This window comes from Apodemus sylvaticus, chromosome 10, assembly GCF_947179515.1.
Source record: "Apodemus sylvaticus chromosome 10, mApoSyl1.1, whole genome shotgun sequence".
Taxonomy (NCBI): Eukaryota; Metazoa; Chordata; class Mammalia; order Rodentia; family Muridae; genus Apodemus; species Apodemus sylvaticus.
The window spans coordinates 19,909,165-19,933,501 of record NC_067481.1 but is presented as its reverse complement, the minus strand read 5'-3'; the positions used below and the strand labels follow the sequence as shown (position 1 = coordinate 19,933,501).

General features: G+C 49.2%; 1 protein-coding gene across 1 annotated transcript in view; it reads left to right on the top strand.

The window, feature by feature from the left end:
- The window catches only part of Nmt1 (N-myristoyltransferase 1), a 36,682-nt gene extending 13,281 nt beyond the window's left edge, over positions 1-23,401 (top strand). The window contains exons 2-12 of the mRNA XM_052197742.1: positions 469-577; positions 3,729-3,873; positions 7,344-7,462; positions 9,927-10,018; positions 11,143-11,259; positions 11,815-11,985; positions 12,658-12,766; positions 14,452-14,622; positions 18,475-18,642; positions 19,406-19,543; positions 20,328-23,401. Coding sequence (XP_052053702.1) covers positions 469-577; positions 3,729-3,873; positions 7,344-7,462; positions 9,927-10,018; positions 11,143-11,259; positions 11,815-11,985; positions 12,658-12,766; positions 14,452-14,622; positions 18,475-18,642; positions 19,406-19,543; positions 20,328-20,348 — 1,360 coding nt within the window. The 3' untranslated portion in view covers positions 20,349-23,401. The remainder of the gene's footprint in view (positions 1-468; positions 578-3,728; positions 3,874-7,343; positions 7,463-9,926; positions 10,019-11,142; positions 11,260-11,814; positions 11,986-12,657; positions 12,767-14,451; positions 14,623-18,474; positions 18,643-19,405; positions 19,544-20,327) is intronic.
- The last annotated feature ends 936 nt before the right edge of the window (positions 23,402-24,337 follow it).

Sequence of the window (24,337 nt, the reverse complement as noted above, 5' to 3'; positions counted from 1 at the left end):
TGTGAAGACTGCTTGCTTTGCAGGCGGGAAACCCATAGGGTTGAGCTCCATCAACCAGGTGGGCCAGGGTCTGTAATCTCAGCATTACAAGTGTGGCAGGAGGAGCAGAAGTTCACAGTCATTGTTGGAGGTCAGCCTTGGTTGCTTGAGATCCTGTCTCAGTGAAGAATGAATGAATGAATGAATGAATGAAAGAACATAAAAGGCCGTTTGAAATAAATAGGACATGCCTTGCACGTCTGCTCCCCGGGGAGCCGAGGGATAAGTGGAGAAGGGAGCCGTGCTAGCTCGTGTCCTCCAAACGCCCCTTGTGAGAACTGGAGTCTCTAGTTGGCTTCTGAAAAAGCCAACAGGCTGGATTAAGGAAGGTCTGCTCTACATAAAAGCCTTTTGTCAGTGTGGTTTAGAGCGTTTGGTTTTCTGTTTGTTTGGTTTGGAGCCTCCATCAGGGTTCACTTTGTCTTACAGTGGCTTGAGTCCAGCCAATGACACCGGAGCCAAAAAGAAGAAAAAGAAACAAAAGAAGAAGAAAGAGAAAGGCAATGACATGGATTCCTCCCAGGACCAGCCTGTGAAGGTAAGAGGGGAACGGTTCTCGTAGGACTGATGAGTTTTGAGGTATATGTGAAGAACGGCCGAAATTGCTCATCTCCACTCCATGATTTAAAGATGGAAGCCATCCAGTGTTGTCTGTTCTCTGTGCCTTAGACTTGGTGATGAAACTGTTCTCAGTGCCTTAAAAGGCCCTGCAGGTTAGACCCAGCATCAGTACCCTCAGAGTCGCATGTGCAAGTGCCAGGTCCCATGGAGTAGGAATGTGACAGCCCCTGCTTCATGGAGCTTCATGCCTCTTGGTCTTCTGGGTCGTAAATGTCTTGCAGAACAATGCCGATGACCTGAATTCAGTCCCCTGGACCCACGTGGTAGGGTCCTACACACACACACAGAAGATATTAATTAATTTAAAAGAAAAGTGTTGCCGGGCAGTGGTGCGCACGCCTGTAATCCCAGCCCCTGGGAGGCAGAGGCAGGTGGATTTCTGAGTTTGAGACCAGTCTGGTCTTCAGAGTGAGTTCCAGGACAGCCAGGACTACACAGAGAAACCCTGTCTCGGAAAAAGAAAGAAAAGACAAGAAAAAAGCTTTACAGAAGTGATTCTCAACCAGTGGTATGTTAGATATCCTGCATGTTATAGGTTTATATTACGATTCATAACAGTAACAAAATTAGTTATGAAGTAGTAATGAAATAATTTTATGCTTCGGGAGGTCACCACAACACGAGCGTCTGCATTAAAGGGACATAGCATTAGGAAGTTGAAAACCACTGCATTTCAGCGGTACAGTCAAAGAGCAAATCAGTTAATCAGTCAGGGGCCCAGCAGGTCTGAGACACTGGGATTGCTGAGCTAAGGATCGAGCCTGGAGCCTCCTGCACACTGACTGTGCTCTGTACTGAGCTACACCCCGGCTACCTCTAATGGATAGGGCTGAGGCTTACTTTGTGTCACCTGTAGCCCTGGCTGGCCTGGAACTTGCTGTGTAGACCAGACTGATCTGGAACTCACAGAGATCCTCTTGCCTCTGCCTCCAGAGTACTGGGATTGAGGGTGAGTGCCACCATGCCTGGCATAAGGCATACTTTTTAAACAATAACTTATAGAATAACAGGTAATCAATTTTTTTTTCTTTTTTGCTTTATGTCTTGTTTTTGTGATCCTGGGGCTCGAACCCAGTGTCTTGCATGTGCAAGTTCTCTGCCGCTAAGCTACATCTCTATCCCCCAGTTTTGCTCTGTGTGGAGGGTGTAGATGTATCTGTGGGGGGGGGGGGGCAGTCACTATGCCACGGCCTCCTGTAGAAGTCCAAGGACAGTTTGGCACTGGGTGTTCTTTTTCCACCGTGTGGGTCCTGGGGATCTAACTGAGGTCATTAGACCGAGCAGGAAGTACCTTTACCTGTTAGTTTCCAGTTTTACTTTTGTTTTGTTTTTGTTTTCTGAGATAGGGTTTCTGTGTGTAGCTCTGGCTGTCCTGGAACTCACTCTGTAGATCAGGCTGGCCTCGAACTCAGAAATCCACCTGCCTCTGCCTCCCGAGTGCTGGGATTAAAGGTAATGCGCCACCACTGCCCAGCACCAGTTTTACTTTTTGACCAAAAAAAAAGTCTGAGCTTTTAGACCTTGCATGCAAAGAAGTGTGGGGTTCTGTATATATCTCAAAATTTCAGATTAAAACTACTCATAATGAAGATCATAGTTGAGGGGATGGGGTGGGTTACTTTTGTAGGTTTGGGTTTTTTGCTTGCATGTATGTCTGTGCACCACCCGAAGAGAGTATCCAGTCCCCTGGAATCAGAGTTGTAAACACTTGTGAGCTGCCATGTGGGTGCTGGAAATCAAACCTGGGTCCTCTAGAAGAACAGGCAGTGCTCGTAACTGCTGAGCCACCTGCCCCCGCCCCCTGTATTTTTGGAGACGGTATTGTATGTTGTCCATGCTGGCCTGAACTTCTGATCCTTGTATTTATTAGGCCTCTCAGATATTGGAACTGCAAACATACACCACTGCTCCTGGCTCCAGGCTTTTGTCTTTGTGTTTTCTATTCTGCATTGCTTAAAATTTTGTAATCGGCTGTATTACTTTTGGCACAAAGAGCATGAGACTGGGATGGGGAGAGATACTAAAGGCAGATCCAGGTGTGGTGATGCACACTGGTCCTGCTAGCAGAGGCAAGAAGAGGAGCTGCAAAATTTGAGGTCATCCTGAGCTACACAGCAGCTTCCAGGCCAGACAACACCACGTAGAGACCCTGTCTCAAGACAAAAAACCAAAATCAAACAAACAAAACCCCCAAAGAACAAAAAAACAAAGCAACAAAATCCCATAGGTAGCGCCCATTACCTAATTCTCAACTGTTTTCTCTGTTTCCTATGTGCACTCCTTCATGAATGTAGCCATGCTATGTGGAAGGAGTCCGTGTTGGGTTTCTCTTAATCACTTGCCATAAGTTTTTTTTTGTTTTTTTGTTTTGTTTGTTTTGTTTTGTTTTGTTTTTAACCCAAGACAGGGTTTCTCTGTACCCCTAGCAGTCCTGGAACTTGCTTTGTAGACCAGGTTGGCCTCACTGGGATTAAAGGCATGTGCTACCATTGCCCAGGTTTGTCACCTTATTTTTGAGATAGGTTTCTCACTGAATCTGGAGCTCCCTGATTTGGCTAGATTGGCTGGCCCCTGGCCCCTAGGGCTCCTCCTAGTGGCCTCCCCAGCAGAGGAATTATGCATGTCCCATCATGGCTAACTTTTGTTTATGTCGGTTCTAGAGATCAAACTCAGGGCCTCTTGCTGGAATGGCAAACACTTTACCAGCTGAGCTATCTCCACCTCTGAACTATTGTTTGTTTGTTTTTGCTTTTGATAACAAGGTCTCATGTAGCCAAGGTTGGCTTCAAATTTCTAATATTCCTGCCTCTACCTCTTGCGAGCTAGGATCGCAGATTTGTACTCTAGCAGCAAGCTAACTCTTTTTTTTAAAGGTTTGAGACAGGGTTTCGCTGTTAAGCTCTAGTTGGCCTGGCGCTCTATGTAAACCAAGCTGGCTCGCAGAGATCTGCCTGTCTCTGCCTCCCAGTGCATCACCGTGCATGGCCTCACCAACTCTTGAGCTGGCAGTGAATCTTTACGTCTCGCTAACACAATGGGCCTTTTCTTTCTCCAACTGTCTTGCCCAGATGAACTCTTTGCCAGCAGAAAGGATCCAGGAAATACAGAAGGCCATTGAGCTGTTCTCAGTGGGTCAGGGACCTGCTAAAACCATGGAGGAGGCCAGTAAACGAAGCTACCAGTTCTGGGATACACAACCAGTGCCCAAATTAGGTATGTGTCTCCTTCCCCGGGTGGAGCAAGAAATGGGCCGGAGCCACGCCTCTGTGGGAGGGCCATGAGGTTCTAGAGTTCTTTGGTGATTATTTCTAGAGAATAGTCCTTTAAAAGAGCATATAAAAGACTGTTGTTGAGAGACCTTGTCACAGCACACACACATATACAACAAAGATGGTTCTTTTTAGTCCATTCTCCTCTTAAATAAATCTCCAGAGAACAATGTGTGAACACATGAGGAGTGGGGCTGTCTGCCAGGGATCTAGCCTCCATGTTAAAATTTGTGAAAGGCTGTTTGTTTGTGTAGACAAACGTCACCTCTGGACTGGGGAAAGTCCCCAGGCGCCTGGCTCCATTTTTCCTCAGGTGATAGATACCTGCTCACTGAATTCAAATAGCTGTCATGGCCCACCCCTGAGGGGCATGTGTGTGTCCCAACAGGTGCCCTGAAAAGCCACAGCTTTTCAGGAGTGGAGCACACACCTTTGCTTTCATTACCTGGAGGCAGAAACAGGTAGATTCTGTGTTTGAGGCTAGTCTGGTCTACAAGGGGCGATTCAGTCCAGTGAAGCTGTATAGTGAGACCTGTCTCAAAAAAAATCAAAACTAAAAAAATGCTATGATGAAAAACTTGTAAAGGGATTTTACAAAACTCCCAGAAGTATTCCAGAAAAGACAGCACATAATGGAGTTAGAGATGTCTACTAGGCCTGAACCACAGCTGACCTGAGTGGCCGACCTCAGAGCCTCTGGTGGACAAAGGTTCTGTGAGAGATTCAGGGACCTGATTCTTGCTTCATATGTATGTAGCTGAGGAAGTAAATCTGTGTTCTTCTAATACATACATACATACACACATACACTTATATGCATATACATGTATATATATACTCACACATATGTATATACACATATATACACACATACACTAATATATATTAAGTTATTGGGTTTTTTTAAATGTGTGTATGCATGTGGCTATATGCCTTTATTGAGTACAGACCAGTCCAGGCTCTGGGAACTGATTTGGGGGTCTCTGCAGTATGTACTCTTCACTGCTAAGCCATCGCTTCAGCACGTTTTGCTTAGAAAACAAAACAAAACACATGCTCTAACACCAAATGTAAGCGATGGTCAGGTTGTCAGTGTTACAGTTCTTCTCAAGAAGCATTGTCACATTAGCTGTAGGTTGTCAGTTAGGGCAGAGCCCAAGTCAAATACCAAGAAGTAAAAGTCAGCTATGTTCAAGAACGTTTGTCTGTGGGGGTACGAAATGTACATAGAAGGCGTTTCTGGACTTAAAGTGGTTTGTGTCATTATGGGGAACCACTTAGAGAATGAAAATAGCCAGGCGTGGTAGCACTTGCCTTTAATCCCAGCATTACAACAGCAGAGGCATCTCTGAGTTTTGGGGCCAGCCTGATCTTAGAGTGAGTTCTAGGACAACCAGGACTATAACACAGTGAAACCCTGTCTCGAAAAACTAAATAAAGAGAAAGAACTACATCCGGGCGGGCATGGCATATGCCTTTGTAAAACAAAATTTGTCGAGTGATTTTATTTTTTAACTCATGTGGGGGCAAGCGAAATGACTCAGTGGTTAAGAGCACTTGCTCTGGTAGAAGACCCGGGTTCAGTTCCCAGCATAGGTGGTGGCTGGAAAGCACCCATAACTGCAGTTCCAGGGATCCAAGCCCTGCAGCTGACCTCCGTGGGCACAGGCATGATGCATAGACATATATACAAAACACAAATAAAACCAGGTAAGCTTAAATGTTTCTGTGCCTGTGCCTGCTCATGTTAGGTATATGTTTGCCCTCAGGCTGGCAGAGGGTACCTGCACCACATCCCCTGACACTGGCCGTCCAGGTCAGTTATGAGCCAGCTGGCATGGCTGCTGGCAACTGAACTGAACTGAAGAGCAGCAGCGCTCTTAGCCACCGAGCCATCTTCCAGCCTCCATCCGAGTAGGGATCTGAGGCAGACTCTGGTGTTTCATTGCACGTTGGCATGCACGGTACAACATGCCCAGTGACGTCTCATGACATTGAACTTCCTCAGATTCCATACATGTTTAATTTTCAATTTGTTTTGGTTTTACTATTGCTGAATTTTTCTTGACAACCCCCCCCAACACATACACACTTTGATTTACATAACACCACAGTTCACGGTTTCAGAAGCTTCGGTCTGTGTAAATGTTATGTGCCCTGGGTGAGCCTTCAGTCCCTCTTCAGATCTTGTCATTCTGTCTAGCTACCCTCTTTCCTTACCCTGTTAAGGGGAGGATTTCTCAGCGTCTCTCTGCGTCTCATGTCCTGCCTTCTGCCTCATGCTGCTCTTGGCTTTGCACAGCGGGCACAGGAGGCTGTTCTCCTGAGTGTGCCACCTCCAACACAGAAAGTTAAATGTCTGAAGACAGTTGAAAGTTACTTAAAAGTACTTGAAGGGCTACGTTTCTGGAATACAGCATTGGGAGGCTATGAGCACAAGGCCAGCCTTGGCTACTTAGTATTCTCCTGTTTAAAAACTGAGGGTGGGGGACCAAAATAAAACCTATCAGGAGGGAGAGCTCGCCTGTCTGGCTTTCCTCTCCAGCCCCATCTGGTTCCAGCTCCTCCCTCATCTCAGCCTCCGAGCTCCCACAGAGGAGGGGTTGTGTCCGAGGGAGGTTTCCCGGCAGCATCATGCCGGAGGTGAGTCAACCCAAAGGCGTCTGTAGGGCTCAGAGCACTGATGCCCTGACCTGGCAGTCAGCTGGTCCACAGGCCTGGAGGCTGGAGCCGGACGGCTGAGAGACCCTGGCTGTTAGAGAGATCATCTGACTGAGGGGTGAGCCCAGTTCACTGTTGTTGGTCTTGACACAAAGGCTGCCTTATGCAACTGTACAGATGTCTAGTCAGGGAAGAGTGTCTGGGCTAAAACGTGACGACACCCTACACCAACCAGGAGACAGGAAGCCAAATTAGCAGTGATGATTGTTTGTCATTCAGGAGCCTACGGGAGAGTTAGAAGGATTTCCAAAAATGAGCCACCTTGGATCCTATGATTCCTCTGAAGTTTTCCTCAACTAGGGACCAAAGGGGACTGGAGAGAAATTATAGTTACCAAGCACAGAGGCTTCAGCTGCAGAGTTCCTTAGGCACGGGAGAAATCTGCTCTGGGATAATTTTTTTCTGGGACAGGGTCTATGTCGCCCAGACTGGTCTTACCCTCACTGTGCAGTGGAAGGTGACTTTGAAAGCTCTGGTCCCTCTGCCTCTCCAGAGTGTTGGAGTTACAGGCTTGATCCACTCTCCCCCGGTTATTTAGTACTAGGACTTACACCTACAAGCAAGGCTCTACCAACTGAAGCCACGTCCCGCCCTGCCCCCACCTCCACCCCCCTAGCCTTCCAGTGAGTGCTTTCGATGAGCCCTCCTTTGAGCTGTGGGCAGATCTACACTCCGGCTATGCTCTACTTCCAGGTGAAGTGGTAAACACCCACGGTCCAGTCGAACCCGACAGAGACAACATCCGCCAGGAGCCCTACAGCCTGCCCCAGGGCTTCACTTGGGATGCCTTGGACCTGGGAGACCGTGGAGTGGTGAGTAGGCCTGGCTCGCAGGTGGGGCAGGACTCAGGAGAGGAGCCACAGAGAACTGAGCAGACCCCACTGCTGCTTGCTGAGCATGCCCAGATTCTATACCGTATCAGCTGCTTGCTGGGTATGCCCAGATTCTACACGGTAATTGCTGCTTGCTGGGCATGCCCAGTTTCTATACAGTAACAGCTGCTTGCTGGGCATGCCCAGTTTCTATACAGTAACTGCTGCTTGCTGGGCATGCCCAGATTCTATACAGCAACAGCTGCTTGCTGGGCACTCCCAGATTCTACACAGCAACAGCTGCTTGCTGGGCATGCCCAGATTCTATACAGTAATAACATGACATAAGTGTAGGAGTGAACGTTCGTTGCCTTCTGAAGTTCCCTATTGTGGAACCTTTTTTTTTCTTATTTTGTTTATTTATTTGTTTGTCATTGGTTTTCTTTTGTTTTGTATTTGGGGACAAGGCCTCTCTCTTTTATGTAACCCTGTAGCCCTGGCTGTCCTGGAACTCACTCTGTAGACCAGGCTGGCCTCAGACACAGAGACCACCTACCTCTGCCTCCCTTTGCTGGGATTAAAGGCATTTGACACCACTGCCTGGCTTGTCTGTATCTTCCTTGACTTGTGATCTAGGCTGCTGGGGGTCCCTTCCTCCTCACCTTCCTCAGTGGCTACCCAGCACCTTTTTCATTTCTATTAATGGTCCAGATCTTGAGAAAGCCCTCTAAACAATGAACTATGACCCCAGTAGTGGCCTCTTTATTGTCGTTGTTATTTTTACTAGTTATTTAATGTGCGTTTGCATGCGGATATGTGAGTATCCTATTCAGGATTAGTGTTACTGTAATAAAATTCCATGAACAAAAGCAACTTAGGGGAAAAGGTTTATTTCAGCTCACACTCCGTTAGTAATGGGAAGTCAGGGCAGAAACAGTCTACTCTCACGGAGGCATTTTCCCAAATAATATTCCCTCTCCCTAGATATGCTTGCTTGTGTTCATTTGGCAAAACTAACCAGCACAGTACATACGGGGCCCACGGCTCCATATGGAGCTGCAGTCATAGATGGCGTGAACATGTGCTCTGGGTGCTGGGACGTGAACAGGGCCTCTGAGAGCAGCAGACGCTCTTAGCCACAGAGCCAGCTCTCCAGCTTCTTGTTCATGTTCTTAGTGTGTGTTTAGTGGGAACCATGTGTGCCTGTGGATGTGCGTGTGCGCTCACATCCGTGTATTTGGTTTGGTTTGGTTCTGAGAAAGGGTCTCACTGTGTGGCCCTAGGAAACCTGCAACTTGCTATATAGATCAAGGTGGCTTGAGAGCTTCTAGGTGCTACCTGTACTTGTTTAGGGTTTGTTTTTAGGTAAATGTGCTGGTGTTGTAGGTATGTGTCCTCTGCACCTGATTATGTGGGGCTAGGGTTGACCCCAGAGCTCTGGGTACTGGCCTATTCTACAAGGACTCTACCAACTGAGCCACATACTCCCCCTGCCACTTTCTTTTTCCCCTTGGAGACAGAGTCTTATTATGTAACCCTGGCTGGCCTTGAACTTGAGTCAAACCTCCTGCCTCAGTTCGCTGAGCACTGAGATTGCAGGATGCACCACCACCCTGGTTGTCCTCGTGTTTTAACTTCAGGGATTTAGGAATTTAGAAATTTTTTTCTCTGTAAGGAATGATGTCGCCCACCCTACCCCACCCCTCCTCATCCCCTAATTTATTCAGTGCTCTCCCCCTTCACCTAGACTGTAACGCTCCTCTCACTTCAGCTCCCGAAGACTGTCAGCCACTCCACTATACCTGTCTTAGGAACAGAGGCTTTTTTGTTTTGTTTTTTCTTTTTTCCTTTTTTTTTTTTTTTAGCTTTTTACCGGTGGGGTGGGGGTGGGAGGACAGGAGATGAGGGTAACACGTGTGGGCCACAGCATACATCCCTGTGCAGACAGAGGACAGCGTTGTAATGTCACTTCACTTTTGCCTTATTCGAGCTCCAGGGATTGAACTCAGGTTATCAGACTGATACAGTAAGCTTTTTACCTACTTGGGCCAGCTGATGAGGATGGCTACAAAGGTAGAAAAAGTCTGTTGGGATAAATGAAAATAATCCGATCATGTTTTTGTTTTTAATATGGCAGTGATGTCCTGGGAGTAAGTGATTCCCCAACCAGCCCCAAAATCATTTCTCCAAAGCATATTCACTGACAGTGGGAGGCTTCCTGTGGCAGACCAGAGTGATCTTGGTTAGATGCGGTTGTGTGCTGACGTGTGCGGCTCTGCCCTCTAGTGGTTCCATTTCTTATTGCAACCATGGGTACTTGTTCTAAAAGGATGAAAGAGATTTGTGAGGCCGGAGGTGGGTTTGGTGGCTTGCTTTTGTCCGTCTGTCTGTAAAGTCGGGAGCTCCGTGGAGCTGAGGTGGGCTCCATTTGGCAGAGGACCTCAGTGAACTTGTCTCTCCTCAGCTGAAAGAACTGTACACCCTCCTGAACGAGAACTATGTGGAAGACGATGATAACATGTTCCGATTCGATTACTCCCCAGAGTTTCTCTTGTGGTAAGTCGTAACGGGTGTCTCTGTTTATTTCTCATGATTCTGGAGGCTAGGAAGTTGAAAGGAGCCAGAGGTTTAGTGTCTGATAGTAGCCTGGTCTCCAGTCTCCAAAACCTCTCCTACTTTGAAGGGCAAAGCGAGTAGCAGACCTGGAAGGAAACTCAGCTCCATCCTCCCAAGAGCCAACCTCTGAGTGGCAAACTGAGGTGTCCCTTAGTTTGTACATCTGGAGACTTGCTTTAAGTGGTGTTTAGAACGGAAACCTTCCTTAAAATAAATTGGTAGAGGGAAACATACAGAGTTGGTTCCCAGCAAAGACCATTTACTCTGTGATGACCTTTTCATGGGGAGAAGAGCAGGAGAGACCTTAAAATTTGCAAGAAAAGTCCTTTACTATCCAGTTAATGAGCATGCTTGATTATAGGAAAAAAGCCTGTTCTGGATAAACCGTCTACCACCCTGGGCTACAGTTAACATCTCAGAAGATAGAGGTATGAGGCTGGCAGATAGGGAAAGCAGAAAGGAGAGATGCTGAGCGGCAGGTGACAGAGCCAGGGTCTCCACAGTGTGCTTCCTACCCAAAGGACTAGCGGCCTTTTGCATGGAGGTCTTGTAGGTCAAGCTTTGAAGGAGCATGGTGGCTGGGCATGGTGGCACACACCTATAAAGCCAGCCCTCGGGAGGCAGAGACAGGCAGAGCTCTGTGCACTTGAGGCCAGCTGAAGCTACACAGTAAGACCTGTTTCAAAAAACAAACACAGAACCTAGCATACGGCTGTACTTATAAGGCTGGACCAGAGTGGTCACAAGTTTAAGGCCAGCCTAGGGACATACAGAACCTTGTGTCAAGAAAACAATAAATAAAGGCCCAGTGTAGCTTAGTTAGTACCAAAGAACATGCCTAGAATATATGTGCACGACTGGGCATAGTCTCTAGCACAAGAAGATGCTGTGAGAAATGGTTGTGTCCTGCTTTGTTGGTGTCTAGAAAGTCTCATCCTAAAGAGAATATAGTTGTTAAGCCAGGTGTTAGTGCCAGGTCAGCACTGAGCACAGCCCTGAAGCCTCCACGGCTCTCCGGCCTGCTCTGAGCAGTGCCACAGCTCCTGTCCGTGTCTTTGTTCCAGGGCTCTCCGGCCACCAGGCTGGCTCCCACAGTGGCACTGCGGGGTCCGAGTGGTCTCGAGTCGGAAGCTGGTTGGGTTCATCAGTGCCATCCCAGCAAACATCCACATCTATGACACGTAAGCACCAGCCCTGTTGCCACCATCTTGCTGGTTTTGGAAGAGGAAGGCTACATGGTCACCTATACGAGGAGGATGGCGGGGCTGGTGGAGTGGAGGCATCTGTCTGCTGGGGATGAAATGTCATAGGAACCATGTGTTTTGATATACATGGTGACTTACACCTTTAATCCCAGCACATGGTGGCAGAGGCAGGTGGATCCCCGTGTTCAAGGCCAGCCAAGGCTACCTAGTGAGACTGTCTCTAAGTTGTAGCTGGTTGCTTTGTGACCTGTAGTGCCTGCCTCAGGTGGGGCTCCCCAGCCCACTCACAGGGATTCCCCGGGGCGGTGCTAGCGATGTGTCAGACAAAAGCATTTGAAGGTGTCGCATCCCCTTCCGTTTTGAAGTAGAGGATGTGAGGCAAGCTTGCCAAGTAGGAACTGGTAGTGGGTGGGATCCCAGTCGTGACCACTCAGTGGGGAGTGTACCCCTTCAGTGAGGCTCCGCCTACTTGGTGAGATTCCTGTTCTTTTGTGTGGGAAAAGTATCAGTCAGCAGTTTGCTTCTCTTCAGAGAGAAGAAGATGGTAGAGATCAACTTCCTGTGTGTCCACAAGAAACTGCGCTCCAAGAGGGTGGCTCCGGTTTTGATCCGAGAGATAACACGGCGGGTCCACCTGGAGGGCATTTTCCAAGCTGTTTACACTGCTGGAGTGGTGTTGCCAAAGCCTGTGGGCACCTGCAGGTGAGACTTTGTTCTGCAGGTCTTGGGAATGCAGGTGCGGGGTTCCGGCAGAGGACTAAAGTCACCGAGACACAGTGTTGCCCTGCTCTGAGCCAGTCTTGTGGGGGCTATGGGGAGGCAGATGGAGAACATCGGGAAATATAGGGAGAGTATGGTTCAGGGGGTGGAACGGAAGATCCAACATTGTCATCAAGTTGGGATTGCCACCAGTTCAAGTGGGGGCGGGGGAAGGATTTGGCTCTGCTCCATTAGGAATATTTTATGGATCAAGAGGAGCTTGTCTGATCCCTGTGTAATCCAAGGATAACCTCCATCCTAGAAAGTTGTTTGAAGCAATTGAGTTATCTCTGCCTAGAGAGCTGCAGAAGTAATGACTGCAGGAGAGCGGGGTGAGGGGGCTTGGGGGGAGTACCTGCCAGTCTTCTGGGCATGTTGTTCAGTCTCCCACTGACCTGATTGCAGGGAGAGGGCTACACTCCCGGACAACTGATCTAACAAAGGGAAAGTAGGGAGAAAAGATTCCTTGACCCCCTGGAGGAAGCTGAGCCTGCCATTCCAGAAAGGGGCTTCCTCATGACACCTGCTGGTCACCTGGAAGTCCCCTGCCCTTTCCCTCGAAGTGAGTGGGACTGGCCAGAGTCCTCTGAGGCTAGGACATTTATGTACCTGCAGGTACTGGCACCGATCCCTAAACCCTCGGAAGCTGATTGAAGTGAAGTTCTCCCACCTGAGCAGAAACATGACCATGCAGCGCACCATGAAGCTCTACCGACTGCCAGAGGCCAGTGGTGCCCTGGGGTGGTGGGCAGGGGGCATGTGGGAGGGGTCTCCACTCTCTGGCCCCAAGTCTCCAGGCCCTTGTGTCTCACTGTCTACAAAGGTTTATTTCTGTTTTCTCTTCTCTGCTCTCCTGCGTCTATGCCTGGCTTGGTAGCCCTGCTGTCTGCTGACAGGCTCAAAGAATACTGCTTCCCTGTAATTTTAGCCTAAGTGAAGCATAGGTAGAAAAGGGATCTCTTTACTCGCTGCCATCTGGCTTACGTGTTCCAGAGACTAGTGTGGGTCAGCCCTCAAGTGTCCACTCCCTTCTGCCAAGACAGCTAGGGGAGGGCAGACAGCGTGTGAGAGAGGCCAGATTTCTAATCCTTCCCCTACACCCAGAACTGGACAGCCTGAAGTAACCAGATCTTCAGTTCTAGATCTCAGCCTGCCTGCTTTCCCCCAAGTGCCCTGTTCTCCAGCTGTGCCTGCCTTCGGGGTGCTGGGCCTTGAGCTCTTTAAGTCCCTTCAGTGGCTCAGAGCACATCCACCAGGTGGTTGTCCCTCCTGCCAAGGGCTTGCTGCTCAGAGGACTGCAGCTTGAAGCTGCTGATCCACATGTACTCAGCTTGTCACGGGAACATACTGGGTTAGGGTCGTTGTCCTGTCTTGAGAGTGCTGTTGTACAGTTCCATATCGCTGGAGTAGGTTTGGAAAGCTGAGTGTGGTGTCATCCCAGCACTCAGGACTAGGAAGGTCAGGAGTTCGAGGGCAGGCTTGGCTTTATAACAAGTTTGAAGCCAGCCTAAGCTACGTGAAACCCTGTCTTAGAGAAAGGGTGGGGGTAGGGGCTGTGGGGCTGTCTTCCCCTGTGTGTCACCCCTTCACCCCTCCCCTGCATTCCAGGCTAAAAACCCAGTGTGGGTATATTTTCAGGGTTACAGAGGTCACCATGGGGACTACCATGATGGATGCAATGAGTAATCAGTCCCTAGAGAGAGCTAGGGAGTCAAAAGGCTAGAGGTCCATGCTGAACTTGTACTGTACGCATGTGCATTTGTGGGTATGGACGCCTCTGTCTTCAGCTTTGTTTTGATGCAGGTCTCTACTGTTTCTCTTCTGTGTGTACCATGCCCGCTGGCCCAAGTTATTCTGCGGATTCTACTATCTCTGCCTCTCCTTTTTTTGTAGAAGTACTAGCATTATACACTGTTACATTTGGCTTTTACATGGATTGTAGAGATTACACTTAATAGTAGGCACTTTCACCCACTGAGCAATCTCTCCAGCTCCATGCTGAAGACAGCCATCTGTGACTCTGCTGTTACAGCTTGGACCAGCCCTTATATGGACTGAGCGTCTGGGGATAGTCTGTTAGCCCTAATATTTGTGCCATAAGATCATGTGGTTTCCTTCCACTGAATACTTTTGATAGCTACAATGGCCAGTTGGCCCTAGGGTAGCAGATTATATGATTTGTGGAGAGTGGCCCAAGGGAGGGCAGGGAAGCCTGTATTATCTTAAGACAGACTAGAACCACATAGGTAAGAAATGGATACCACAGCCTCTGCCCTGCCAAGAAGTGGGGCCATCAGACCCCAGAGGCAAGCCCAGTCTGGATGCCCAGAGGGCTTGGCTTCCTCTCAAGGGCCTGTGTGGGTGGGTCCAGGATGATGGGCTCTGAGAGCATCTTTTCTGTCCTTCCAGACTCCCAAGACAGCTGGGCTACGACCAATGGAAAAGAAGGACATTCCAGTAGTGCACCAGCTGCTCAGCCGGTACCTGAAACAGTTTCACCTCACCCCTGTCATGAACCAGGAGGAGGTGGAGCACTGGTTCTACCCCCAGGAGAACATCATTGACACTTTTGTGGTAGAGGTGAGTTGCCATCCTCTCCCTGACAAACAGCTAGGTTCCCAGAGAGCTGGTATTACCCTGCTAGGCTTCTCTGTTTGGTCCTCAACAAATCATAGTCATCTCAGTACAGAGTAGATAGCCCCGCACCCCTTAGTCAGGTGAGCCTCCTCCTTTCTTCTTGTCTCAACTCTGCCTAGTGTGGTCCAGACACCAGAGTCTGTGGAGGGGCTGTGGAACTGTCTTCCCTTGTCACCCCTTCACCCCTCCCCTGCATTCCAGGCTAAAGTGGGTGTATGTTCAGGGTTACAGAGGTCACCGTGGGGACTACCATGATGGATGCGATGAGTCCCTAGAGAGAGCTAGGGAGTCAAAAGGCTAGAGGTCCATGCTGAACTTGTACTGTACGCATGTGCATTTGTGCCACAGGAAGCCAGCCATCCCCAGCCATGCGCTGCAGGGTAGCTCAGCCCACACTCCAGCCTGGCTGTTGTAGTGGGAGACTCTCTATCTATCCATATAATGAGCTGTTAAACCTTAACTACTCTGAGCTATGTCTATTTGAATATCGCAGAAAGCACTTAATATAATTAGATCAGAATCTGATCTACTGAGTTACTGGCCCTGAACTTGCCTTACTTAATCATCCCAAATGGTTGGTAACAGCAGCTATAGAAGGCTGGGTCTAAGCCTTGTATTCTCTCTTTTTTTGGGGGGGGGGGATTTGGTTTTTTTTTCGAAACAGGGTTTCTCTGTATATCCCTGGCTATCTGGAACTCTTGTAGACCAGGCTGGCCTCAAACTCAGAAATTCACCTGCCTCTGCCTCCCAGAGTGCTGGGATTACAGGCGTGCGCCACCACGCCGGGCTAAGCCTTGTATTCTTACATGCGTTTCATAGGCACAATACCTCTCTAAGAGCAACAACATTAACTTCAAATTTTGTATCACTATAAAAAATTTATACCGGGCTGGAGAGATGGCTCAGCTGGTAAGAGCACCGACTGCTCTTCTAAAGGTCATGAGTTCAAATCCCAGCATCCACATGGTGGCTCACAACCATCCGTAAAGAGATCTGACACCCTCTAATGGTGGCTGAAGACAGCTACAGTGTACTTACATATAATAAATAAATAAATATTTTAAAAAAAATTTATACCGCTGAATACCTTAAGTCTGCATCAGTCATAATCTGTACCAATGTAAACTTAACAACTTTAATTTGTATCAGCAATAAAGATTTCTACCAAAATAAAACTGTGGCTGTATAATAATGCTTTGCTTAAGAATAAATTTAAAAATTTATCCAATCTATTTCCTCCCTGTTCAAGATTTCCAAATTATCCCTTACAATGACAACCTATCTATAATCTATAAAATAGCCATAACCAGACACCCGAGCCCAAGGTAGTGGGATGACAACCCCCCACAACTTCTTCCTGATGAATAGGGGCAACAAAAAAATGTTTAAAGGGGTGGGGTGAAGGCAGAAAATTAGAAAAACTTTTTAGACGTAAGAAAGCTAGCTTTAGCACCTGTTATCCAGTGTCTATATGCTTAGAAGGCTCAGGGCTTGACTGAAGTTCTGACTGGATCAGTCTGAAAGGCTGGATGAACCAAGTCCATCAGGAATCAGCAGCAATTCCTGAAGCTGTTGTGGAAGCAAGTCTCTGGACAGCACCAGGAAGCAGGGCACTGGAACAGCAGGTCACTTCAGTAGTGGGATTGTTTGATTTTTCTTGAATTTTTCTTTTCTGTAGCCAACATCTTGAGGGAGTCTTCCCCTGGCATATCTGAGCCTTATCACTCTGGCAGGGGTCCAAACCTTTTTCTCTTTTCCTGTCAACATAAATGCAGAGCCTCTCTCCCAGAATAGCAGCCAGAAATCATTAAAGGTATAGATTGAATTAATTTAATAGCTTGCCCTCTCTCCCAGAGGACTTTTACTATAACCACCAAAGTCATAACCACATGCATTTTGATAATTAAAACAATTCACAGCAATGAAAACAATGTAAACAAATATTCCTGTCTGTTGAGATAGTGCTCCCCCACCATCTCCTGCCCTGCCCTACATGACCAAGGCCTAAGTTTCTTACTCACCTGCATACTTAGGTTCTCTAATATTTCTCTTTATGTAACTTGAATTGAGGTAAGCCTCCATTATCTGTCTGATAAGGTTTTTCTACTTATCCCCTCCTCTTTGGCCTATAAATTAAGATCAAAAGCCTCAATTATTTATTCATCTGTCTAATTAGATCCTCCCTCTGCTTACTGTGGAAGCCTCTCTCCAGACTCTGAACTTGTCACACCAGGCTAAGCTATCCCAGAAGTCCCATATAGACCACCTTCAAAGATCTCAATTATTTGCCCTTGCAAGACTTTTTCAATTTTTTCTTTAAAGCATTTTTAAAGGTTTATTTATTTTATGTATATGAGTACACTGTACCTGTACCGATGGTTGTGAGCCTTCATGTGGTTGCTGGGAATTGAACTCAGGACCTCTGCTCATTCTGGCCCTGCTCACTCTGGGCCTCGCTTGTTCCAGGCCCCACTCACTCCAGCCCAAAGATTTATATGTAAGTACACTATAGCCGTTTTCAGACACACCAAAAGAGGGCACCAGATCTCATTACGGATGGTTGTGAGCCACCATGTGGTTGCTGGGATTTGAACTCAGGACCTTTAGATGAGCAGTCAGTGCTCTTAACCACTGAGCCATCTCTCTAGCCCCCTTTAAAGCATTTTTTTTTTATTCTTTCTATTCTATCTCTGTGCCTTTGATTCCTACATTTGAGGTCAAAGGCTTGGATTTCTTTATTCCATGTATACTTAAAAACAGTTAAACAATTACCATTATACTCCTTTCTATCTAAAAACAAATCGAATTTATTCATCTCTAGTCTTTCTTTATCTGGTAGTGAGAGGCATGTAGCTTCCGCTGCTTGTCTCTGCCTGACTTTGAAGCAGCCTGTCTTTTTGCATAGCAGGCCCCCAGTGCCTCTGGCCCAAACTCTTTGTAGTAGCTCTGAACGGTGGGAAGAAATCTCCACGTGGCTCGGGCAGAATCTGTAGTCTGCTAAGAAGCCAGTTCTCCCCAGCTCCTAATCTTATATCGTGGAGCGTGTGTGTTCTATTCGAGAATCTCTAGTTAATTTCTAATATTGGTACAAGCCTATAATACAGCGAGCACCGTCTGTAGCACTGAATCTTACCCAACTCTGCTCCCAGCAGGTGTGTGCGGCTCTGCACCCACACAAGAGCTCTGGATTCACAAATTACACACACACACACACACACACACACACACACAGTGTTATTTTTTAATATGCCTTACTAGCTCAATGCCTGAGCTTCTCCTAACCCTGCGTGGCTAACACACTTTTCCCCTCCGATATTCCTGACTTAACACCTTATAAAATCTATATTTCATCTCTACTGCCCCAGACCCAATCAGGGCACTTTACCAAATTCTTACCAATGTCAGCAGGCTTAAAGTCTGACCTCTGACCTCTCAGCTTCCCAGTCATGGCAGGTCTGCTCCTTCTCTCCTCTTGTGTTTCTTTCCTGGAATCCTAAAGAGTCCTGCCTCTGTCCTGCCCAGCCATTGGATGCTGGCTTTATCAATCAAAAGCCAGTTGAGGAGGGGGATCCTCAGTGTCTGGACGTGGATTCTGAGAGCCAAATTAAGGCACAGCTTAGAGCCTGTCCCTGAGTCTGTCCTCCAGAGCCCTTGGCTGCTGGGCTGCTGCTCCTCAGACCCTGGTTCAGTTGCAGCCATTCGACTGCCTGGAGATGGAGTGAGCGTTCCATGGTCTGTGGGCTGCCTGTCCCTTTGCCTGTGTGACACTGCCTGTTTATTTACTCTTCCCTTCAGAATGCCAACGGTGAGGTGACTGATTTCCTGAGCTTTTATACACTTCCCTCCACCATCATGAACCATCCAACCCACAAGAGTCTGAAAGCTGCGTACTCCTTCTACAATGTCCACACCCAGACCCCTCTTCTAGACCTTATGAGCGACGCCCTCGTTCTAGCCAAAATGGTGAGGAGCAGACTGTCAGTCTTGGGAGATTGGGGTGGGGGCTTTGTAGTAGTAGTGAGCACAGCTCAGCGGTTAGCTGCCCGTGGGAGGCCTCAAGCTCTTAGGCAAGGTCCCAGCCATTTCCAGCCACAAATCCAGTCTAGAAGAAGACTATGAGTCTCTGCACTCCTTGATTGGAGCCTGACTGGCCGGACAGCCTCAGGGTTAGGGTTCTTTTGGCTTTCCGAGCATGGGAGGGGAACCCTGGATCTGCCCTCGTGACTGAATGGACTGGCTAACTCCAGCGAGCAGGCATAGGTGGTGGTAGGTCTGTCCCTTGTTTACTTGCTTTTCTCATGATTCTGGTGTCCATCTGCACCAGGCCAACCCTCTGGGCAGGCTAGCCCCGCCCCATGAGAACGTCAGCTCAGTTTGGTGAGAGTTTACAAGAGTCCCAGTCCCAGCCTCAGGCAGCCTGTTAAGCATGTGCAGTGCACACTGGGAACCTGGGAGGTTAGTGGCCAGAGCCAGGAAGCTGTTAGGAAGTAACTCCAGAAGGAACGGCCTCCAGTTTGTGTCTCCTCACAGAGACACTGAGGAAAGGCCAGGCTATCAGGGGAGCGAGCACATTTGGACAGTCACTGTCACTGAGTGCATTAGCACTCACCGGAGTTTGCTAACCAGGATGTAGCCGGAACCTGTGAAGGAAACTTGCCCTATGGCTGCCTGTAGGCCAGCAGGGGAAGGAAAGTAACCTGTTGCCATTTCTCCTGCTACCCTGCAGAAAGGGTTCGACGTGTTCAATGCACTGGATCTCATGGAGAACAAAACATTCCTGGAGAAGCTCAAGTTCGGCATAGGGGACGGCAACCTGCAGTATTACCTGTACAATTGGAAGTGCCCGAGCATGGGGGCCGAGAAGGTACGTGTGCCACAGCTAGAGGCCGGGCTGCTAGTCAGGGCGCGGATGGCGGCAGAGCAACTGGTGCGGGGCGAGTTCCTGTGTGTCGGGCCAGGGCGTCCTCCATTGTTTTAATTTTTAGTAGTTCTGGAGCTTGGTCATATAGCCTCACATATGCTAGAACTTGCCGTGTAGACAAAGATTGGCCTGCAGCTCCTGGGTCGTAGAGATGGACCTGCCCTGCCTCCCACGTTCTGGGACTGAGGCGCACCTCCAGACTTTTCTTTTTGGGTTCAGGATCTCAGTCACTCAGGCTGGCTCCATCTGTAAGCCAAGAAGGCTTTGAACTTAAGACCCTCCTGCCTCTGCCTCCTCAGTACTTGGAAGCACAGACCTGCACCATCAGGCAGGGGGTTTGAGGGACTCAGGAATCCTGTGAGATGAGGTCTACAGATCTGCCTTTCCTTGCCTGGGATGCCTTTTTCGTCTCAGTGTGGCCCTTCCATGCCCCTTTATCCCCGCCTCAGAGCGCTTGGGCAGAGGCCTCATCAGTGTCTGTGAAGCGCTGACTGGGAGCCAGCTTGGAGGCCTTTGGCCAGGGTTCTCCAGGGTGCCACCCACCACTGCTTTCCTTGAAGAATCCAAACCCAGCAAAGGCTGGCTGACAGGCCTGGGCTCCGCATCTGCTCTCCCACGGCAGATGTTTTCCTCTGAGCTCAGTAGGCCTGACCCTCACGCCTGGGGAGGCAGGAAAGTTCCTGCGTGCTGTCAACTCAACGTGCCCTTTCCCCATTGGCTCTCCTAGGTTGGGTTGGTGTTACAGTAACCAGTTGCCAGTGAGACTCTGGATAAAGCCACTGAGAATCCAAACCAGGAAACGGAGCCCTTCCACTTGTTGGTCCAACTTTCACAGATGTGAGATCTCTGGCAAACAAAACAGAACTGAACCGGCTTTACCAAACCGCCAGCGAACTTGACAATTATATTGCGATGGCATAGGCTGCGTGATGTCACCTTTAGCCATGTTTCTGGTCTCCCTGTTTTCAATGAATTAACATGCTCATGCAGCCGTGATCAAGGGAATGTAACTGCTGAAACCTAGCTCGTGATTGGCATATTATGGAGTTAACGGGTGAATAATAAAAGTATATATATTATATATATAAATATTCTAAATATCTTTCATGTTCCAAATGTGCAAGGATGTTTGGTCTCTAATGAGAAAGAAGCTAAATCCAGTCATTCTTCAGAACGAGAGCCCAAGGACAGCCGCAGACAGATGTGCATTGCACAGTTACTGTTTCTTCAGAAGTGGTGGCTGTTGTCAGGAGGAGCAGGACAGTGGATCTGGGGGCCTCCCCTAGTTCCCCTTTGGAATTGGCTGCCCAGCAGGCTGTGAGCAAGGAGGTGTAAGGTAGAGGGACTGCCAGCTCAGGGGAGGGCTCAGGCCTCCGCAATGGCAGGACAAGCCCTGGGCAGAGGAGACTACTGCATTCTGAGATCAGGAAGTAGTGACAATCATGGACGTAGATTCATTCATCGAGTCCCTCTGCCATCTCCTGGGCCTCGACTTTGAGGACACTGATTTTAAAAGGCTTTTGAGCTGGCAGTTACCATCCTTACAGGTGTGTGTTCTCTGAGAGACTTTGTCCTCACTGCCTAGTGTGGTTGGCATTTTGAAAGGGACTTTGGGCCTTTTGTAGTATCTGGGACCTTGTCAAGACCACATGAGTGCAAGCTCTGTCTAAGGCATTTTAGAGCAGAGAGGGCGTAGGGATCCCAGGTAGGCGTGGTCACGCCCCTGCCTGTGCCTTCCAGCCCATCAGCCATCTCCTGTGCTCGTAGGTCTCCTTTCCAGTGTGTCCAGCCCACAGTGACCAAAAGAAGCAGACACTAGAGATGATAGACTTGGCAGCATTGCCACTCTCTGAGTCTGATTGTCATCTGTGCTGTTGTGGGTTTTGTAGTGGGAGTGATGGTTGTTGATACTGCCAGTTTCTCCAGAAGTAGTCAAGCCCCTGGTCCATGATTGCCCACGTGGGCATTCCTGAGTGGTGTTGAGCCAAGTGGCTCAAGGATTGGGCTGAACTGTCAGCAAGCCACGCCCAGCCTCCTTGTAGCTTGTGCTAAAAGGGAGAAAGCCCCACGTGACGCATAGTGGGGAATTTCTTTCACCTCTTGGCATCTTGGGAACGGGGGGGACCTTATAGGGGAAAGAAGCCTTAGCTACTAGCCAGGTTCAGTCCTGTCCCCTGAACGGAAGAAGCTGTCCTAGCAGCGAGCAGGGGCTTGAGTCACGCTGTGGCTTCTGGTGGTGGTCTGCAGAAGCTAATTCTGCGTCGCCTCAGCTGAAGGAAACTGTGTTAGGGATGCGTCCTGCCTTGTTGACTGCTGCTGGAGACAGAAGCTGTGCGTGAGGATTCTCATCAGAGGCTTCTGGGGACCTCCCTTCCCTTCACTGTCCTGTGCTGCAAACTGCAAGTGCCAGCGAAGGTGGCCGACTTGTGACTCCAAGATATTCACACCAAAGAAGCTGTTGTTCTTGGCAAAATGTGCACTTGAGTCCTACAGAAGGGAGGGGTCAGGCAGGCTCCCCCTCAGTCTCCAGACACTGCCCTAAGTGCCCGAGTGGGCCACCTGCCCACACTTTAAAGAAATGAGTGCTCAAGCCTTTCCTTCCTGGGCGGGCCTGGAATGCGGAAAGCCCTCCTGCCTGTCTTGCTGTCAGCCGTGGGCCAGCTCTCAGCTCACAATGCTTCTGGGGTTTGGGGGACACAAATCTCTGGACTGAGCTTTGGTTTCATTGACCCTGGTCATGGAACAAAAACATCGCAGCCCAGGGGATGCTCTGGAAGATCTGCTGGCAAGGACTGTCCCTGAAACCAGGTGGCTCGCTACTGCCTTGAGATGGGCACCCTGCCCAGGTCTGCAGGAGTTGGCTCAGGGGTTGTTTTTAAGTCTTGTTTTTATCTGAACTGTTCTGGTGTCTTCATTCAACCCTCATGGGATTAGGGGCTAAAGAGCACCATTTGTGGGGTTCAAAACTACTTCACAATCTTTGGAGTATGGCAGCCCTGTGGCCTTGGGGCATCCGAGCTGACCTGTCCCCGCAGCCTCTGTTGGAAGGCCTCTGTGAGCCTGACCCTCGTCCTCCGCCGTGTCCTGACGACCTCCTTTCTGGCCCTGCCTTTGGATTGACTCTCCATGCTACCGTGGACACCAGTTTGTAGGAGTGAGCTGTGTAGAAAGGCCTTAACTCTGGATTGAGGCCTGCGTGGGCTCACTGTCCCCGCCCAGGCCTGTGTCTAAAGGTGTTGGCATCTGGGGATTGGCTCACACCAAGCTCTGCTAACACTCATTTTTTCAATGGAAGGTTTCAGGCCTCACCCCTTCTTTCTGCCATTTGTGACCCTTCCTTCCTCTGAAGCCCAGAGGCAGGCATCTGTGGTTTTAAATTCTGTCCCCAAAGATGAGCAGCATTAAACAATTCAAGGGCCCAAAGGCCCCGAAGAGTTTTCACAGAGCTGTCTACATCTGAGAGACAGACTCAGGAAAGGGAGCTAGAGTGTCTCTCTAGCCTTGTCTGCCTGTCCTTGAACCAGAGGAAACCTGTTGTGTCTTGCTGCAGAGCGAAGGCAGGTCTGTAGACCAACTGCACCTGAGGAGGAGAGTTTGGACAGTTTTCATGGAATTAAACTAAAGTGTTAACTGTGGCTGTCAGGTGCTGCATCCGGGGTGGGAGAGCTTCACTTTGTCGTCTTGGCTTTTCTTGGGGCTGTGCTGGGGGCATTCGTGGCTGGGGTGGGGGCAGATATACCAAATGCACCGTTCCACTCCGGACATCTCACTTGTTTCTAATAAAGGAAGCCTTCAACAGTCCGCTCTCTCCTGGTGTTCTTCGGGTCAGCAGCAGGTGGTAGTGGAGCAGGTGGTGTATCTGGGGCCTCGGTTAGACAAGCAAGGTGACAGGGGAGCCCCTTCCCCTCCCCAGGGCCACCAACACCTGATCAGCTTTGCTGGACCTCTTTCAAGGTGCATAGGACTCTTCTAGGCTTTCCCACCTACCACAGACGCTCTGCATAGTCGCGCGCACGTGTGTTTGTGTGTGCACACATGTCACAGGGTGTCTGTTCTCCCCTCCTGTGTCTACACAGACTCCAGGGATTGGATTCAGATCATCCATTTTGCACTGAGCACCTTAACTGCTGATGTGCTTATTTGAGATAGTCTCACTAGGTTTCCAAGGCTGGCCCTGAAACTCAGCTGATCTTGCTTGAGCCTCCCAAGTAGCTGGGTGGGTTAAGGGCCCGTCCCACTGGGCGGGCGCAGCTGAGGCAGCTCCAGTGCTGTGGACTGACCTCGGGACTCAAGCCTGAGGTGGAAGCTCTTCTGGGAGCGTCCAGGCCTTGGAGCCTGCATTTACTTCTCGCTGTGGTCTTCCTGTGGAGATTACCCATCCCAACCCTTCCAGCCCAGTATGGCTGGCACACCCCAACTGAACATGGCTCAGCTGTGTCCCTCAGGGGCTGTAGTCGGCTTGCTTTGCCCATCCTCCCTAGGCCGTGACAGATCCTGATCACTCTTAACCACACAAATCCATCAGAGCAGCAGAGGCCTCTCCCTAAGAACAGAAGCAGGGAGAAGCCAGCACTTCCTGGCTTGGGCATTGGGGTGGCAGGATGGATGCCTTAGCCTCAGGCATTGGTTTATAGAGGACTTAGAGCCCGTGCAGACCCTACGCAGCCACACCCCAGGTCACCCTGTGGGAAAATGGCTTTGCCTTTGCCCAGTACTAGTCCTGTTGCCATTAAATCC